The sequence below is a fragment of the Plectropomus leopardus genome, chromosome 6, assembly GCF_008729295.1.
Source record: "Plectropomus leopardus isolate mb chromosome 6, YSFRI_Pleo_2.0, whole genome shotgun sequence".
NCBI lineage: Eukaryota > Metazoa > Chordata > Actinopteri > Perciformes > Serranidae > Plectropomus > Plectropomus leopardus.
Genome location: NC_056468.1, coordinates 28,685,791 through 28,707,295, shown reverse-complemented (window position 1 = coordinate 28,707,295; position 21,505 = coordinate 28,685,791). Strand labels below are relative to the sequence as shown.

Genomic DNA, 21,505 nt, shown 5'->3' with positions numbered 1-21,505 from the left:
CCCGAAACTTTTATTGTTTTCAGAGGAGTTTGGCTCAGTGTGGCTCCTCTGTAATTCACACCCTGTTGTTGACCCCTCGCTGGTTTTTCCTCCTGAGGAGAAGCAGGTGGTAGCTAAAGCAAAGTCTCTCCCTTTAAGTCACCCTCAAAGTTGCAAAAAAAACCCACACACACGCACACACACCATGTAGCAAGTGCAGGGAGGACAAGTTGTCTTATCAAAGTGTACTGTAGGAAAGTGGTGGTCTCAGGGGAAATTCAAAGGACAATAGAGAACACACACAAACACGCACACACACACACACACACCAACAGACATGCACCGCTGGCAAGACGAGAGGAAACATCCCCTGGGAGGATACAAGGGAGGAAAGAAAGGATGGGAAAGGGAGGAGAACAAGAAAAAAGGCAATGATATTTTTTTCTCTTTTTGCTCAGAGGAAGTTGTCACTTACAGCATTTCCCCTCAGCACCCGCACAGCCAGTGGCTGACAGCAGGTGTGTGTCAGCGTGTGTGTGTGCTTGCTGCACAGAGAGGGACACAGAGGGGTTTGTAAAGAAATATCTGATATGAGACAACCACAAAATAGAGCTAAAAGATAGATAGATAGAGAGCCAAAGAAATAAAAAGCACCACATGGAAACAGAGGTAATAACACACTCCTCCCTCCTCTCTCCCACACACAGACCTCCCCCACACACACACGTACATACACACAGCTGTCAGAGATGTGTTAGCTGCAACAGGGAGACAGAGAAAGACAGAAGTAAAGGCAAGACGACGCCAGGCGTAACCACAGGCCGACAACACTGTCACAGCCATCACCCACCTTCACCTTCATCGTATGTGTGTGTGTGTGTGTGTGTGTGGGTGCAGGAGAGAGAGAAAGAGCGTGTGTGTGTGTGTGTGACAGCTGGACGCAGAGATGCAACGCACCGTCGCAGACAACCCCTGTCAGTTTGGCTTAAGACAACCACGAACTGTGTGTGTGAGTGTGTGTGTAAAAGCGCATATCATTGTGTGAATTTTTGTGTGTGTGTTTCATTCTGACTGGGCAGTCCATCAGCCATTCACACTTAATTTTAACACCTCAGTGTGCACTTGGTTGCAACCAGCCATCCATCCAACACACACACACACCCGCTGAGCCTTTTTAACCTGGTTTAGCCTTCACTGACCAGCTGTCAGATCTAGGTTGCCATCAGTTACCAAACCTTATAATGTAAAGGGAGAAAAGATGATAGAGAGAGTGAGAAGGATATCAGGATATTTTAAACTCTCCAGTAGGACAAGCAACACTATAAGAGAGTAAAATACTAAATACTTAATGATTTGACTGTCTTGTTGATGCAGCATATGAAAGAATTGTTGTGTTTTCTCACTGCCAGGAAACCTCAGGTAAAGCCACAAAGTTTAATCATCGCTGTGCTCAAGTCCTGCTATTTCACTTTATTCTGTTCATCTTTTTGGATAGTTTGCCATGTTTCTTTTCTCCCTCTGCAAAATGTTTTGATTAATTTTGCTCTCTTGCACTGCACACCAACTGAGTCAGGTGGGAGCTTGCAAGGGGAGCCATTCGTTCAGCGATTACTGCTAGCAACACCATCCTGACCCAACAGCTTTGCTATTGAAACACGCCCACTTTTTGGTCTCTTCCCAGACTGCCCCAGTGAGCAAGCGGCTCAAGTTTAAGTCGCACACCCCTTTTTGTCACTATTAGCTCTGTTACCACAGCTAGCAGTTACAGCACGGCTGGTGGTGCTAACATAGTTGACAATGCTAAAGGGGTTTTGCAGCTCAAAATGAAGCGGCCTACTCACCTGGAGCTGAATGGGTGGAGACCACAAGGCAGCTACCATGTTTTCGCAGCATCGTCGTCCTGCCACTGGGATGGGGGTTACCACTGCACACAATGAAAGAGCGGCACTGCTACGTAGCTGCCACTCGACCTGGGTGGTGCGCAGTGCAAAGTGGCTCAGGCTAACATTAGCTAACGAGTGGAGACTGGAGGTGGCGCAATGTTTTTGCATGTTTACGCAGCTAGTCGGCTGTCAGTAAGCAATGCCAAAAGAAAATAAAGTCTAAAATAGAAATCAACACATTTGCATCACAGAACATTGTAATTTCGCCACATCTAGATGGATTGTACTTTGAAATGTGGCACTAAAGATTACCGTGGCCTAAAAGGAAAGCACATCTTATATTTAACACCATTTTGTTTTGTTTTGTTTTTTAAATTCAAAATTAAACAGTTATCATTTAATATTTTTTGGTCTATCAAAAACAAAATTTCCAATAGGTGATATCCCTGTTTCTTTTGATAAGTATGAGAGGTGGAGGTACCAAAAACTGAATGAATCAGATCAAATTCCATTAGCCTACTTCATAGGCTTCTATAGGCTACCAAACTTTGCCCAATCAAATGATTTAATCAACAGATGAAACAGCATTTGCTTTAAAACAGTTAAAAAAGCAAGCATGTTGGGCCTCCTCAATCAAATTTAAAGGCTGCAAAGAGTTTCTCAAGATTGCGTGAGGCAGCATGATTTCCTATTTATAAAATTCCAGTCAAAACTGATAAAGATTTCATGAATTGATTATGGTGCATACATAACTGTGATAATGAAAATTTTATGAAGTTCTATTTAAACATTTGTCATTTAATTTTCATTTTATCCTGCATTTATGATTAAAGGATGTATTAAGTTGGAGTTACTGTTGATTTTGTCCATCTCTCCATGGCACTTTCACACATAACCTTCAGAAGTCTCACATCTACACCTTTATTTTTAATTCAACATTTATTTAAGTAGAAATACCTCTTGAAATTAAAAATCTCTTTTTCATGGCTGTCCTCACCAATGTTACAACAAGACAACATGAAACAAAAATACAAAATTAAATTTGCAACACAAAAAGAAAGCAAACATAACATATGCAAATACGCATTTTCAATATATGAAAATATATATTTACATAGACACTGTCTTCATGCATATCTAGCTCTACTGATGTATTAATTTTAGCTGTGAAATGTACAAAAAAAACCAGCTCAGGCACACTACACATCCATGCATAAGACTGTTTATTAAGTGTTTTAAATATTATGGTTTTAGTAATAATGCATGTGTTTTGGATGTACTGAGCAAATGACTGGATAAATAAGACTTGGATTATACTCTGCAGGAGTTGTGTGAGAGTTTGCAAATGGATGTTTTGATATAGTTTTGCTGTTGTTGAACATGTCTGCCCTTTACCCCGATTCATCTACAGTTGAGTAGTTTTGCCTTTTTTGGATTCTCCATTCACCATGGACGTATGCAGAAAAAACAAAGTTTTCCCACTGAATTCATTGCAACTTGGGGTGAATAATAATTAAATATGATCATTTGGAGCGCAAAGTTTTCCTTTAAGAAGCTCTGAAATAATAGAATAACAAAAAAAGGCCTATATACACATACACACATATGCACACAAAAGGACAAACTGTTCTTTGTTTATTTTTCTCCCAGCACATAATGCAAACCATCTGATTTGTTCTCACACACCGAGACAAATACACACAATTAGATAACACACACACAGCTACAGTTTGCTTACAGACTTCATTGGCTACAGCTATAATTTACACACTTACATACACATACACACACTCTTTTCACACTAGGGCTCAGTGCAATAGAACAACTGATGAAAACTTAATTTAACTTAATTTTAAAAAGATCATTTTATTCCAGGCTTCCCTTTCACTTTATTGGCACTGTTTCGGTCAAACTGACATGAATATAAATTACCACACAAACTAGTTGTATGACAGAATATGACAAGATTTCACACTTTTTTTGTTGACACTGACTGAAAACACACAAAAGAAGAGAGGATCTGTGTGAGTGTGTTGGTGTGTGTCTGTGTGTGTGTAAGAAAGAGAGTGTGTCTGAGCTGTCGAGAATACAGTCAGGTTGTCACTGAGAGGACAGAGGGGACTCTGGGGGAATGAGTTTGCAGAAACAAAGGAGACATCCACAGACTCACTCACTCACTGACACACACACACACACACACACACAAACACACACACACACACACACACACACACACACACACACACACACACACACAAAAAAACACACCATTATATGTGCACAGACACACAGATTACTTTATATCAGGATCTAGTTCAAAGTGTATAAACACACTGGCATACACCATACTTCCGCCTTGCACTATCCATTAAACCGTGTGCACGTGAAACGCCGACGCATGCTCTCAAGGTGAGAGTTAAGAGGATGTAAGAGGACAGATCAATAGTACTGAGAAGCTAAAGAGAGACACCCTGACACTGACACAGTGGTCTTGATAGTTACACCACTCCCCCATGCTGTCTCGCTGTCACTGCCATGTGGTTACACAGGCTTTGTTTTTGACACCCCCTGAAGTGCCTAGGACCTTGGATACTAGATTCGCTGAGCCACCAGTGAACCTCATCATCCTTCATCCCTGAGGATGAAAACATCTCTTCCTTCAACCCCTCATTTTGTTTACACTAGTGTATTAGGACTGTGCCAAAAGGCCCACACACCTGGAACTAAAAAACTCAAAAACTTGGATCAAAAACTGACTTAACTGACCCAAATATGAAATTTGGTCTAAAACTGAATAACTTGACTTAAAAAAAAAGGAATCTTTAAAAGGAAACCTTAATATCAAACTGAACTTTGTCTCACCAAAGGCCGATTTAGAGTTTATGTGTCAGCAAGGGTCTGCTTTCGCCTGTGTGACATAAAGTTGTCATCCATCCATGTCTGCAACAGTTCGCACGGATCCTATGCTGACGTCTGCATGTGGCCCATTTTTTGTGATCACGTGGACTCTAGGCATTGTTAGTGCTGCGACGACATATACTCCATACGCTGTGTTCACAGACCCGAAAAAACCTTCAAATTTAGAGAAGAAACAATCACACATTCAAAGAAGAAGAAAAATGGAAGTTTGCTGTTACCCCCACCATCAGCAACTGCCACATACACACTGTAATTGTTTGGGAAACACAACTGAAATGCACCAAAGAAGGTATTCTTCCAGTTGTCAAAAGGTAATGGATAACCTTGAAACTCTCCTCTGGCTCCAGTAACAAATTTTTGTCCTTCTTTCATCCCAAACCTCTCTCTATGAGCTCAGACACTGGTCCACTATTCAGTTCAGCACCCTGTGACTACTGAGCAGGTACACGAGTTATACATGAACACAATCTTCCACTCTCTCCGTCTCGTTCTCGCACACAGAAACAGTATGATGGGGTGGTAAGTAATGGCCTATTTCCTGGCATAGTGGTTGTCTGATTGCACACAGGCCGTTCTTCAACATGTCCAGACCCCCCATCGACCATCTATAAACACACAAATACACACAGAGCTGCGCCATTTCTTATTCTTGTTCGCTATGTCTTGTTCATACGTACCCCCTACCTCGACAACCAAATAGTCTCCTCTCTCTGTCTAACACACACAGTTGGGCATTTGCACACATGCTGCACACACATTAAATCCTTTTATCATTCACCATTTTTTTTAAACTACACACACACTCCTTTTTTCCCTCATTTTAACAACAGGGACACACATTTTCTCTTTCCATCACGTCCACACGAGGGGACAAACACAGACCCCCCACCCGGATCTACACCAATATGCAACATGCAAATGCTTTTAAGAGGGGCTCAGCTAAGGGACACGAGTGTGCGTCTGCACCTGTGTGTGTGTGTGTGTGTGTGTGTGTGTGTGTGTGTGTGTGTATGCATACTTAGATGGTCTCCCAGGCATCATGTTTTGTCTTTTTTAGTTTTTCAGAGTATTTTTTTTGTGTAGATTTTATGCTTTGTTTTTTGGGGGCACGCAGCAGAAAGAGTTAGGGAAGATGGTAGAGGAGAACATTTAGCCAAGCGTGGAGAGCTTTGAGACGGAGCTGGCATTCATTTGTAATTACCTGCATCTTGATGTTGAAAGTGTCTCACCAAAACCTTAGACAGCATGGTGACAAAAAACAAACTTATCAAGGGGGGTTTCTGATTTAACCCCTCATCATTCAACACCAAGGGCATGACACAGACTAAGAGGACTCATCACTATAAACGTATATGGGCTGTAACTGTCTCCCTGTATTTGATCTGTGTACAACTCTTACTTTGATATTTGGTTTCTTTGTTAGCCTCTCTGATGTGTTAAATGTGAATGTTTAAATAAACTGTGTATAAAATTAATTATTATTACTGTCTTTATTATCAGTTGTTGACAAAGAACAAAAAATATTGAACAAAAATGTTAATTACTTGGAATAAACCAGGAAACAATAAAGCTTAAAGCAACATAAACTCATTTTACTAGCCTTAATTTGGTTTACAAACAGTTTATTTAATTTTATTTATTAAAAGACATCACTGAGTTTTGATCCTAATGGTTGCTACAGTGCTTTTTAATTTTTTTTAAAATAATGTACTACCAGAAAATGTTCAAAACTTGTTCAGTGATCAAAATAAAATAATGTTTAAAGTTAATAGTTTAAAATAATGTATAAAAACATGATTTTCACAAGGTGCAGGGATGAAGACGGGATTTAACAGTCACTAGGTGAATATATAAATATATATACTGTATATCATAAAATTAATTAATTAATTACAGTATAGGTTTAAATTAAAAAGGAAGCTGAAATAATTTATGGAGAAAGGGTGGGATTAAACAAGTTATCATGTGTTTGACCATTTCTTTTGCTTTATGTTTTTTGTTTATTATTGTTTATTATTTTTTGTTTGTCTGCTTTTTTTCTATTTTTTTCTCTATTTCCTTTTCTACTTGTTTGAAATAAGTCAAAATTAAACATTAAAGCGATGATGTCTGATTTAAAAAAAGAAAAAAGCTTTTCGGGCCTAAAAAGACGCTGGAAAACAGCAATGTTTGATGCCAAAAAAGCATCAGCAGAAAACAACAAGGACTTGCTAATTAAAAACCATTTTTTCTTGGTTTCAAATAGTGGTTTTCAACTCTGGAGGCCTCTCACATCAGTGACACGCCATCCACCACCCTCTCCACCTTCTGATGACAAAGTAAGCTTATCTATTATGCCACTTAACAAATAATATGATATGTATAAAATTTAAAAATGTAACATTTTGGTGTTTGCAGAGATGTAAAATGCCAACCCTTTCTTCTGGTGACTGGGCTTATAATACTGAATGATTTGTGTTAGAGTTTGTGAACGGATGTTTTGATATAGTTTTGCTGGTTAATACGGACCCCTATGACTTCAATTCATCAAGAATTTTCTCTGTTTTTGGATTCTCCAATCTCTGTGGAGGAATGCAAGAAAAACAACTTTTCTTTACAAATTTGACGTTAACACAAGGTGAGTTACAGTACAAATAGTCATTTGGGGGTTGAAGTATTCCTTTAATTTGCCACTATTGTATATAACTGATTGAAGGCCAGGATTCAATATACTACATATTGTTTCTGGGATTGTAAGATGGCAACAATAAATAATTCAAAATGTGTACCTCTACTTTGCTTTGTCTCATTTTAAACTTTCAAACACATGAAAGCCTCTGAGAGAAGGAAAAAATAAGAGTTGGCCTATCAGAGAGAGGACATGGGTGGAGAGGAGGGTGAAAGAGAGATATCAGGAGACAAACGAGAAGAAAAAAAGACAGAGGGGAAGAGAATAAATGGAGAGAGAGACAGAGTCCGAAACAAACCGGAGAGAGCTGAGAGACATACGAGCAAACGATAAGCAGAGGGAGAATTCACATCTCAGCGAGGTTCTGAGCATCAGACTCCATTAGGACTGCTCTGGTTTGTCTAATTGCTGCAAAATAACAAGATATGAATTATCATCTTGATGAGATACAGATGATGCGCTGTTAACAAGTGAATTCCCGGCGTTCATCTCCACATATCTCTGAAGATCTCATTAAGTCTGACAAATCTCCTCCCACTCAGTTACCTCACATAACCCCTTTTCCTAAAAGCAATCCACTTTAAAACTGATCATCGGATAGATTGTCGCTCTGTATCTTTAAAAGGATTTTCATATGTCAGAAAGAAAACGGTTGGCATTTTACAACAAAGTCTACTACAAATTGGCCTTCACTGAACTTACTGTAATGTGGGAAAAATAAGACTAAAACCTGAAATGCCTCTGCAGGGGAAAAAAAATCAACAAGGGAAAGGGGAACGTGATAGAGAATCAAACACTGAAGAATTACTGGACCACAGAACCACTCCACGCACCATAATGTACTGTGAAAAAACTTTGCTTTCCATCTACTGATGATTATCTTTTCTTTTCAAGCTGGTAATTTCAGTACTCTTCTGTCATTACATGTAATCATCAGCCTACCATGTGAAAGCTACGACTGTTACTGCTTAGGAAGCAGGACAACATTTCAAAAAGATAAAAAACAGACTTCTTCGTGTGAGGAATTAAACATGCTTGGAGCATGTTTGGCCTGGGAAAAAAACAAGAAAAGGAAAAAAAAGGGCCAGGTCTCTTAAAGAAAGGTGATTCTAGAGCTCACCGAATAGCCTTTTTCTTGTGATTACAAAACAAATTTTTCATAGAATTTTGTCATTTCAGTTTTCTATTTCAGGGAAACAAAAACAAAGCTTCCTTAAAGAAAAACAGCCAAACCTTTTCAGACAGAAATCACCTGGCTGTACACCATGTCTGCTCTGATTTACACTGTATTGGTTCCTATTGTGCTTAAATCCCTCTTCACCAATCTCTCCACCACACACAGTCACACAGTATTGATCTGTGGAGGCTGTGTGAAAAATCTGGTGCAAAAGCAGAGTGACAGCTACCAACAACAACACCACACACATTTCAAAATCAAAAACCGGGCGCAGTCACACATGTAACACTTGACGCTCTCAACCCAGCCTCCATCTCAACCATCACACAGACAGACACACACTCTAACCTTTCCTCACTGTCTGTAATCAGATATTGATTTAATGCAGCACTCGGTATCACATCCATCTCTGCTTTTCTCCATCTTCTCTAATATTTTGGTGCTTTTATGATTTTTGTCTGGGGAGGTGAAGACACACCTTTTGAGCTATGCACTATTTGGCCCTGCTGGGGCCAGAATGAGATTTCTTTCTTTAATTTATTTGAGCAATGACCATTTCTCTTGAAGAAAAAAAAATGCAAGGCTATTTGTAGCAAGGTGAGCAAGGATCCAGACCATTGCACCTCCAGACTATTATTGAGTGTATGGTGTTTTGATTTGATACCTTTTCTTTTTTTCCATTCACCCCATCTGGGGAGGTTGGAGGTCATGCTCAGCTAAAAACACAGATCCTCAGAGCCATGGTTGGATTACTGAAACAAAATGATAAAAAAAGATGCAAAGCTACAACAAAGAAACTCAAAATGAACATAAACACACATAACACATCTACAAAGAAACACAACACAACTAAAAAGAGATTTAAAATGATTACAAAGAGACGCAATGCAACTACAAAGAGATATTAAATGACCACACAGAGACACAGAGCAACTACAAAAAGACTCAAAACAACCATGAAGAGACAGAAACCACTACAAATAGACACAAAATGACTACATAAAGGGGTAAAACATACAAAGATATAAAAAAAAGACTACAAAGAGACACAGAACATCTAACAAAGACATAGAAATGTCTACATAGAGATGCAAAGCACCAACTGGACTCAAAATGGCCGTATAGAAACACAAAACAAATACAAAGAGAAGCAAATCGACCACAAAGAGTTTCAAAATGTCTACGAGACAAAGACGGACTACAAAGAGATGCAGAGCAACTATAAAGCTGCTTGAACAACTGCAAAGAAACACAAAGGAATTACTAAAAAACAGGGCAAAACACAAAACAACTATAGAGACAAAAAACGACTGCAAAGGGATACAAAGAAACTACAAAGGGACTCAAATGACCATAAAGGGATATAAACATAAAGAGAGACAAAATGCATAAGACCACAAAGTGAGGCTAAAAAACCAAAAGTATGCTACAAAAAACAAAACAAAACAAACAAAAAAAAAAACACAAACGTGAAACATCTGTATGTCTTGCCACTATGTAATAGAGGTGGTGGGGCCTACTGCATGTCGTGCCCTGGGGCCTAGTGTTTCATATTCCACCCATGCTTGGAGCAAAGTCTGTGTTCTGGTGTTCTGTTTGATGTATGTCTGGGTTGAGAAAGCTGTTCAACAAAAGCATGACTCATCATTATAGTAACATTTAATTATTCTGGCTTTAAACTAAAACTGTTACTGAGAGATTCCTGCTAGCTCAGTTGGGAAAGTTACACACCATGTACCTTTTTCTCGCTGTGGAAACAAAATGAAAATGTAGACACTTTAGCACAGTGATGTGTTTTCTAAAAAGCCATAATCCACTCCACACTGTGATTTACAATGAGGTAGAAGAGCCAAGAGGGTTTTAAGTAATCTGCGTCTTGTGGCTTTTTGCTTGAATAGGACTCAACTCCCACAGTGAACATCAACCGTGGCATATGCAAAATAGCCTGCATAAAGTCTGTTATTTTAATTTTGTTTGTAATGAGACCAAATGAAACATGGGCATGACTACAGTACAAACTTCCCTCCGGTGGCCTTCCTACTGTTTAATGACCAGTTATGTTTACTTATATTCCCTGCACTCTAGAAAAGAAATCTATACCAATCTGCGTGAGGAAATAAAGAATCTAATTGACTCTATACGTAGGGGGGAAGATGTAAAGAGATCAATTAGTCTAGCTGATGTTACAGTGTTGAAAAAAGTAAACAAAAAAGAAAATTAATGGGAAAGGCAGAGGGAGGGAAGTAAGATGAAAGAAAGTAGGATGGGAGAGGGAAGAAACTTCTTCACCAGTCAACACAACAAACAAAATAATGAAGACAAAAACAAAAGAGAGGATGAAGGACGACATATTTTGGCATTGCTGCGATTACTAAATAGACGCATACTGTGTGGAATTTGGAGAAATTAAAAGAGTAGTAAAGACTTTTGATGTTCTCTAATGAAACATATCAGAACAAAACAGAAGAGTGAGAAGCTAAATGTAGTTTGCTTGTTGTGGTAAACCTGCAGCACATAAAAAACAACACATAAGAAAAAAGTGGAAAACACTTCCAAAATGCCTGTTAAAACACAAACAGGACACAATATGAGAAAGTATATCTAAAACTAGAAAAGTGCACTCAGTAAAGTGCAGATCTCTTCCACGCAACCAAACAGCCAAGCAGCATGTCCTGGCTGACAGTGGCCACAAAATGTTTCAGAATCAGCCCAGAAGCTAACGAAAACACCTGCCCTGCATATTTTAGATGGAGTCACGGTACGCTGCACAAAGCAGATCGAGATTTCCTGCTAACATGCACTGTATGTGAAATATAGATATGATAAATTAAGAGAATGGATGTGTTTTTGATGACGAAAACACAGCGAAAAATATTTGATCCTTGCCATTTATTACTGGAACTTGAGCAGTATTAACTTTGCCTGAAGGCTACAGCAAAACTAAACCATTTACATAAAGCCTACTTACTTATGGTAAAAGCACACATATCAAGAAACAAATTACCAAACTGACAAAATCTGCAAGTCTACAAAATAAGGCGTGCAAAAAGCTCTGCCCCGGTGAGGTATAATGCCGTATAACAAACGGATCAAAACCGCATCGCAGCAATGGCAGCTGGAATGCAGCCTAACTGCACCCAGTGGAAATGTCCCTTTCTGCTACTCATAGTCAAGGCGGTGAAGACAAGAAAAACAATTCTCTTATGCATCAATGTGCCAAACTTTAATGGATGTAACATATTGGGTATTGAATCAATATGGATCAAAATGAGAAATTCCTCTATGGATGTCAGTTTCTGAGCCATGGCTAAGTCCAAAATGTAGCCTGTAACAGATGGTAAGGCTTGTTGTTATCCAGGAAACTTGTAGCGCCTATTGGCTGGTTAAAAGAAATGAGTCAGCAGTCAATGTCGGTATTAAACAGTATTGGCATTGCCAAACAGTATTAGGCTGACTGGTCCAGTAGCTTGTGGGATAAGCTGCGGACAGATAAACACACACAGACAGCAACAATCAAAGGCATCATCCCCTCTAGGCTTATGCCTGGCAGAGATACATTACTTTTTTTTTTTTTTTACATTTTGAAAAACAAATCCTTATGAAGCATGTGTTACAATCTCTTCTTAACTTTTCACACAATAATATATTTTCTGATTTATTTAAAAAAATAACTTTACAGTCCCTTTTGTTAGAATTTCTGCACTTGTTCAGTATGAGAAGAGACACAATAAAATTGCATAAATTATAAAAAGAAACATTTAATATGATTGTTTTAACTCTGGCTGAGAGTGCATCTATTTTTCACCCGTTTCATTTTTTCCCCTTATTTATATATCACATTCTCTTTTGCACAACAACACCAGGCTCTCTGTGAAGACCTTTTCACCCCTCAGCCAATGTTATTTTATTTTTTGATATCTTTCTGATGTTGGTTAATGAAACACCTTGCTAAAAAACAGAGGTAAAACTGGCCTAAAAGCCACCAAATAAAACCTTTGACACCCACGAACTACGCACATACCCACAACCTCAACACAAATAAAAAAGAGAGGAAGAGGAAATTGAATATTCCCAAAACTTTGATCAAAATTTAACAGAAAATGAAAACTTTCAATCACTCTCATTAAAAATCGGACTCTCTCCTCCTTTCTATGAATAAAAAGTTGATCCTGGTTATGGATATTGCAAAGAGGTAAAGGGGCACTTTTGAGGGTATGAAATCACACACATGAAATCACAAACTTTTTATCTTCTCTTAAGTGTTGCACTTCTGTCTAAAGAAATGATATGAAAGGGTGTGTAAATGTGTTTATCATATTGTGTTTCTTATTATTTTGTGAGGAAAGTTAAATCAATTAGCTGTAGGTGGGGATGATTAACAGACCCATACTCACACACAAATTAGTGTGTGCGCGCGTGTGTGTGTGTCTCTCTTTGGGGGAACTCCGTTGTGTTTTCACTGCTTTAAGTGAATCTTGTGTAAACTGTCTCTATAGTGAACTCAGTTTCATTGTTTTTATTTTTGTTTTGGCTTCAAAACTGAAAATGACTCAATTGCTGGCTTTATACTGTATGACAGATATCTGCATGCTACCCCAGCACACACACACTCACACTCACATTTACACACACACACTCTGACAGAGACTCCCAAAGAGAAAAAAGAGAAAGAATGAATTATTAATCATTCCGTCTAATTATGGTGTGTGGCCCTGAGAGAGATATGATCCCGGGGAAATCACATCTAACAGTCATTTATCACAACAAATAGAGTGAAAAACACTGGTTAGAGGAGAAAAGTGAGGAGCGGGGACCAAGAGAGGCGAAGAGAGGGCATGAGAAGAGCGGAGATAAAAGGCCAACCTTCTGCTGTCAGACTCTTCTATTAAAATATGCTAAGGAGATGCACGGATAGGGACTCCAGGGGAAGGGTAAAAAGGAGAGTCTAAAGTGGCGAATTAAGAGACGCTCAGGGGGAAACTGGAGCCCAGTAAGAGCTCCTAAATGTCTCCTGGAGCTGGGTTTACAGGGCAACACATGGTACCTCAAAAAATAAGGATTAAATGTGTCAAAAAACAACAACAAAAAAAATGTCACTTTATTTTTCTGGAGCTTCACTAACGGTCAAGGTTTGATGGCATGTCACGTCAAATTTAAGTCTTAACCCTTTGAAACCTGGAGCGACATCAGTTTTCTTGTGCTGCGTTTAGATGCCTTTCACATGCATTTAAACCTTTAAAACAATTCAAATGGTAGCTTGCGGGCTAACGTTTAACCAGATCATCAGAATCTCCACTTGTGACTTGCTTGAGTTTAAGCAGGCACTTAACTTGACTTGCTTTATTCTTACTATAGAAACTTGGGACTTGTTTGAAATTTGAGGGTTAAGACTTGAGACTTTGTGTGACTTGCACATGTTTTGACTAACAGCCAAACTACATGGGGCATAGTGTCACATAGGTGAGCAGGTTTTTTTAGCTGCTACACATATTCCTTATATGCAGGGTGTGGTTGCTGCCAGCTTCACCGTGTGTATTGAGTTTTGCCAAGTGATAATGCAATTGATTATGGAGGGTTTGGAAGCGTAGGCTATATTAACTGGTGCTGAATTAATTAACTGGATCGTTTTAACAGCATGATGTACTGATCTCATTGATTGTTTTAATGTGAAATGTAAAAACACCCACAAGGTTGCTCAACTGCTGCGCACTGCCTCTGGTAATGTGTGGTACTCATTTAAATCATTTTTTAACAGACTACACTTGGGGTTTTACACAGTTCTTTGGTCTTTTTTATACCTGTGCATATGATAAAAAAAGACCAGCCACTTGAAAATTATGTTAAGCAGTTCAATACCCGTGGGTGTGAGCAGCTTTCGTGGTCAGTGTACCCCGTCGATGAAGTATAGGAAGATCTAGATACAGCGCTGGAGGCAGGCCCTCATTCATTCCTATGAGAGCTGCTCACTGGCACATGAAGCACAAATGGCTCTTTTTGGGTGTATAATCAGTGTCAGGATCTACAGGCCCATAAGGCATGCGTACTAGAGACTTACGGTGGTTGAGCGCAACAAAGTGTGCCAGAATGGGTAACTTCCGCCACCAGAGTAACTGACTTCTGAATTAGCGCCTCACTAGCTTAAATGGTGGTCTATAAAAAAAAATCAATCTTGCGGCACTGTTAGACTTTCCAAATGTCATCAAATTGGATGGTTTAAATCTAGATAGTAAAATGAGTTGTTTCGCAGGGATTTTGACGCTCACAAATATTATTTACTAATTTACAGATAGCTTTTGATGACTTTTGGCCACTATGAAAAATTGGCATTAGAACCCGGCGCACTTCCTGGGGGCTTGGTCTACCCAACACGTTCTCATCCCAAATCACTACATATTGCCACCTTATCAGTGGACTTTGCATTTCACATTTCCATGTTACACTCAAGGTATCCTCCTGTTGACGTTCCAGGATGCTGCAACTAACGCCAGGACACCAACAAAAGCACATGGTTAAAATAAAGCTGCAAAGGCAGGCGAGTGGTTAGGTTTGGGACGAACATCATGACTCTACATTCATATGGGAAGTGAATATCGGCCTTTCGGGTGAAAGTGCGGGGTTTGTTGGACCTAACCACCGCCCCTCTCGCCCACTCCATAGGGACCTTTTAGCTCCTTATACTACATTGCTCCCGGTGGTGTTTCAACCTGATATCGTCCAGCAGTGTATCGTACTGCCAAAATGGCCACCAGCAGTGAATCATAAAGGAGTTCCATCCGGCCGCGACTGACCTGACATCGCCCGGTGAAGTATCACACTACCACAAAAGGTGGCATTTGGCGTCATTATCTTACATCAAAATCACTGACAAAGCGAAAGTAAATGATGACTTTGGAATAAGAACGACTGGTGTAGCAGCTCCAGTAATAATCCCACCTCTGTGGAACATTATAGCAAGACGTCGACTCTTAATTTATGGCCTATTATACCATCTGAGGATGGTGTGACTTTTCTCACAATGTGAACTATTGTCATCTCCCTTAATTTCAGTTTGATTTTAACTGCTGTTGTGTTAAGGTCAGACAGGAATTAACCTGGCCAAATTTGCTCACATGCTTCATCAAAAAGCAGGCGGGACAGGAAATAACAAGGCTGGGTTGTAAATGTCCGTAACAACATAATATTCACAATAAGAATCTATGTGAACTTGATGGCAAATGTAAAGTATCAGTCTTGCTTAACTTGCATACTATCTCTTTCTATACAACTACGAGAGCTACTTTTTCATTGTGTGTCCTCCTTAGGTGGTGTGAAATACTACTGCTGTGACAGGTTTCAGAGGCTCATTAGAAATGGCTTAGGTCTTGCTTAGTCTCTCTTTAATTGGTTTGCAGACTGCAGTGACAGCGGAGCCCCATAAGGATTGTTGCAGTGTTAATGTTTCTTTATAATATACTGATAATCCTCACGGAGGCCTTTAGAAATCTATTTTACCAACTGACAAAGTCTGACGCCCTTCCCTGCACACTCACACACAACCCCTCCTCCCTCCAATGAACCACCACATTTGGGATTGTGCCTTGCGTATATTTAGCCACTAATAATACACACAGGGGCATCTGTGCCGTGCCATGATGTGCTGGGCTGGGCCGGGCTGGGCGGAGCTGAGAGAGTGACTGAATCAGGCCAAGGATCAAATCCAGCCTGTCAGCCATGCAGACCACGGGCCCACTCAGGCCTTTAAAAAAAACAAAAAAACCCAGCAACTCCCAGAAGGCCGAGCTCTTTGCCTCTCTGCCTCCTCTCCCTGACAGCTTGGAGGGAGGTGGGGTGGTGGTGTGTACGTGAACATGTGTGAGGATTCGGAGGGAATGATGGAAAAAGAAGAGTGATAGAGGGAGAGAAAAGCTGAATAAGAGTTGCGAGAGTGGTAGGAGCCAGGAAGATGGATGGATAGAGAGAAAGAAAGAGAGAAAGACAGAGCGCTATTGTACCTCTGCTTCCCATCAAGGGCACTGGGTTCATTTTCAGTCTGTCACTGTAACACAAAAGCAGCTATGGAAGAGCCGAGAGACTTACCAGTTACCTATAGGTGTGTGTGTGTGTGTGTGTGTGTGTGTGTGTGTGTGTGTGTGCGTGTGTGTGTGTGTGTGTGTGTGCAGTTGTGGGTCTATACTGCACATGCATGTGTGTTCACATACATGCAGCACATGTTCTTGTTCATGTGCATGTTTGTGTGGATCTTTGAGAGCCCTCATCATGCCAGGAGCCCTCTATGTCAGATGGTAAGTGGTCTGGCCGCAGTGTGAAACGAGCCTGCGGGTTCAATTCCCCTGCTCACACCAGTGACCCTGTCAATCAAACTTTCAGGGTCAGGGAGAAAGAGAGTGAGGGGAAGGAGTAGAAAGTAGAAACAGAAAGGAATAAATCTGAACCAGGAGTATAGGTTGAGATGGGAAAGAAAGAGGGAGGCAACAGAAATACACAAAGAATTCACAAGAAAAGTGTGACTTAAAAACTCAGAATGCTCCGTCGCTTGTACATGATCGTGTGTTTGCATTAATGCACCTCAAATGACAGCTCCTGCCAACATCGTTCGGCCTGTATCGGCCAGAGTTCAGCTTTCAGAAAAGGTCTCCATACACAACACAAATGCACAGGCACGCACACTCCCACACAGTTCTCCTGGAGTCAACTGACAAGTAAATGCTAGGACACTTTGTGTGTGTTGACACCTCTGGCATTAGAACACTTACTGTCGATTAGAGTGGCGGCAGACAGGTCACTTCATGGAGGAGACAGCAAGAGATGGAGGGAGAGGAGAGAGTGACACAGTGGAGGTTTAAGACTTTTGATTTTCTTTTGTTGAGATGCCTCATAGAAGTTGAACTCACAATTTTAGCAGCTCACACACACATAACAGATGGCAAAAGCAGCTGTGTATACCAAAAACGCCTTAATGCTTCCAGGCAGACTGGCACAAATGGCATTTAAATACAAACAGCCAGATCAGCTTCTTCCACTGTCTGTCCCTCGGTCCCAAAACATTCATGAGCTTGACATATTCATCCTCCTGCCTTCAGATACCTAGGCTCAAGCACTGCCATAAGGTCTGCCACAAGGGAGGCGCAGCTCTCCCTTTGGCCCCGCAAAGACCTCACATGCTCCTTTGGATGCTGTTTTGACAGAAAGCAAAGAAAACCAGCTTCGAGTGCCCTGTCCTGATTAAACCCCGAAAGCTCAGACTCCCTTCTTGTTACATTCTCATAGCCAGTCTGTGTAAATGCAGTATGTGTTTCCTGTCAACCACCATCACTCAGCATCCACAGCTCTATTGCGGTGTCTTTCCAGAAAGCAAGAACTGCCCAAAGACGAAATATCTAACAGTTGTGAACTCGTTGCACAAGCATCTCACATGTGTGTATCTGTCTAAGTGTGTAAATATTATGCAGGGTGTTGCTCTAAAGAGCATGTGTGCTCAGCCATATTCCCCTGGACAGTGGCTAAAGGTTAAACCCGGGGCAGTAGATGCATACAGATGAACTTCCCAAACAATATAATCAGTCAAAAAATTACATCCACACTACCATGCACTTGGCCCACCAATACTGATGAAAATTCCAGTCATGAAGAAAGTGGGACTACTTTGATATAGTATTGATTTCTCATCCTAACTTCTCAGTTCTTTACTTCATCCAAAAAGGGTTCTCTTACATAAAAATGCTGAAGATTGTGTTTATTGATTTCTCATCACGACCACTCAGTTCTTCATTTTTAAAAAATGTATATAAAAATGGTAAAGACTGCAAAGAGGTTTTCCGTGTTATGTCATTATAGTGGTGATGGGTGGACCAATTCTTTATACAGAATTGGTTCCTTCAAGTTGATACATGTACATACATGGTATCTTTTGGGTTTATGATACTTAATGCAAAATATGGTGTCATTTTCTCTGTGACACTCCATCAGAGTACATATATGTTCCATAGATAATGCTGCTCACCCCACAAAACTGCATAACTAGTCTTAATGTATATTTTTTTTTATTAATACAGACAAAGCATTCATTTTAATGCATTGATTTAGCATCACACCATACCATGTTACAAGTTCTGTTGTCCTTTGAGGGCAAGTAGCAGATGTCCTAGTTACCTCAGCAGCCTTGTAAGAATAAATGAGTCCCCCATCATATTTCATTGCTCATCTAATCCGTTTCCTTTGCTCTGCACTATCAGGATGATGTTTAAACACTTGGAGCACTTAAAATTAACTTACTTTTTTTACTTAAATTTTTTTGTGGTGTACATGTTGTTTTCAGATTGCAAGTTACAGCTCATGAAGTCGAATGATCATCTGAGGAGCACGAGTGCACCTTTGGTCTTGGCTGGCAGAGGTCACCTTGAATCCGATTTAATTGGTTCTCATTCACAGACCGTAAGCAGCATGAGCATAACTGTACGATCACAGCAAGTAGGCAAGTGGAAAATGGTAAAGATTCATGAGCATTTAGATGTTTGTTAATCTGGTCCATTACATACCAGACACAAAAGATTTGTTCGTTCATTGACACCCGTGATACGAGTCAAATGTGCATAAATGTGGGTACTGTGTCTGACACGGTGATGAGGCTAAAGGTTTAAAAACATATGTAGTGTACCTGTGAACACTTAACTATTCATTTCCATTGCACTCTCAGTGTTGGATGCACTATAAGTAGATTACACTTTTGTTTTCAAGCTTAATGTGATTCCTTGTAATTGTAAAATATGACATTTCCTTCACAGCATACAGTATAAACCATCTCTCCCTATTTCTGAGCTCTTACTGACTATTCAAACGATGCCTTTGAGTTTTGTACACTTCTTTTATACATTACTCAAACGTTGCCATTTTTAAATGCAATTTAGCAATTAACATTGATGTCATTAAGTTTTGAAGGAGAGTAAGAGATGTTGTAGTTTTGGAAATGGGAACTACCGCATGGTGGTGTGTGCCAGACAGAGAAAAACAAAAAGAGAAATAACAAATCACAGACACACTGAGGCAGACAGAAAATGAAAAGTCAATGTGCGAGTGAAAAAGAAGGATGGAGAGGAATACAGAGAGGGAGGAAGAGAGAGGAAAATGAATGGCCCATCTCCATAAAAGTAGCCGTGCTTCTCAAGGTGGGAGCCGGGAAGCTAAAAGTCAACAGCCGGAGAATGGATAGGACTGATTGAATTTATAGGAGCTGCTTTCTTAGATCAATGCCACACACACACACACCCACACACACACACACACAGAGAGAGAGAGAGAAAGTGCATGTTGGAAGCAGATTTGTTGTCCATCAATACCTCACTTCCTCCTGACTTCTGAAGAATTAGTAGGAGTGAAAAGCAGCAGCAGCCTTTTCTTTTTTTAACATTGTTTACTTAGGGATTGCTGCCTGAGTAAGCACCAACTTTCACTCCAACTTTCACATGCACATGTATGCAGCATAAGCTCTCAGAACATCCATAGTCTGGAGCTGCTAAGCTTGCTTGTTGAAAGTTTTTAAAGGGTGATGACAACATTTTACCTGTACATTTCACCTGATCAGTCTATGCAGGAATGGAACCCCAAACCTTTAAGTCACAGAAACAGCATCTTTAAGTCAGCAGGAGAAAATGTTTGCATTTAACGTTTCTGCAAACCACGACGACCTCACATTTTTACGTTTCATATGTATGATATGAATCTTTCTAAAGTGACGTAATTTATAAACTGGCATCACTGGGAGGTGGAAGGGATGGGACTGACATTCAGGGCAGGTGCCTGCCAGGCTGCGGAGTACTGCAGATCACTGTTTGAACACAACGGTTGTGTTTTAGAGTGTTACTGTTTTGTTTTCATAAACTTTTCAGGCTGGGTGTTTTGCTGGTTTTTCCTGCTGGGATCGTGGCCTAAACAGTGGTTGATTTTCACCAAGACATTGCTGCTTTTTTTTGCCAAATTGTGGCCTGAAAAGTGGTTGTTTTTTGCTGAGACATCGCTAGTTTTCCTCCTGGGATTGTGACCTGTGCAGCGGTTGTTGGTTAGCAAGATATCACAGGTTTATTCCGCCAGGATTTTGGCCTGTACAGTAGTAGTTTTTCACCAAGACATTGCTGGCTTTCCTGCAAGGAATGTGGAACCCACACAGGGTATTTTAGACCAACATATATATTTTTTTTCTAACCATAACCAAGGGGTTTATGCCTAAACCTGACCACACAATAATCATGGCAATGATGAAATCGAAAATTTCAACATTTCTGGTACACAATAATGTGCAAATGTAATGCATCCATGGTTTGCAGAAATATTCAATGCCAGCATTTCTCCTAGAGATTGAGCTACATCTTTATGCCTTGCCAAAAACATCATGAATGAAAGAAATGTTCGGTTAAGAAGAATTCAAAATGGTTTGGATTATTCAGGTCGTATCACCGGAAGCATTTTGGTTTGCACAACTTCAACAAAGGTATCACTGTACACGTTTGATTTTGACAGTCTTCTGACTGCTTTTTCAAGCTGTGCATCACATCTAATCTGACAACAGTTTAAAGTTACCATCATGTGAAAAAAATGTGGAGTGCCCCTTTAAGACACCTAACTCCAAAGAGATTCCCCACAGATCCTCTTTGGGTTTCCCCATGGCTGCGGTCTGAAAACCAACGTACACCCACCCCCAACCTTTTTATTTTGAGCGTGTGTAGGATACTTAAAAGTGGCATTTTAACTGACTTGCCAGTATGAAGCTTAGCGACCGGAGAAGCATTACTCGTTAAGGAAAAAAAAACAAGAAACAAATGTGACACACACGCACACACTTCTGCTGAGCCTAAGTGGTGAGTCCAGCACCATTAGTTACTGATGAAA

General features: G+C 40.1%; 1 protein-coding gene across 1 annotated transcript in view; it reads right to left on the bottom strand.

Moving 5' to 3' along the window:
- Positions 1 to 21,505, bottom strand: part of si:dkey-215k6.1 (transmembrane protein 132C) — a 322,194-nt gene that overhangs the window by 104,793 nt on the left and 195,896 nt on the right. The window contains exon 5 of the mRNA XM_042488311.1: positions 7,299 to 7,340. Within this exon, the coding sequence (XP_042344245.1) occupies positions 7,299 to 7,340 (42 nt within the window). The remainder of the gene's footprint in view (positions 1 to 7,298; positions 7,341 to 21,505) is intronic.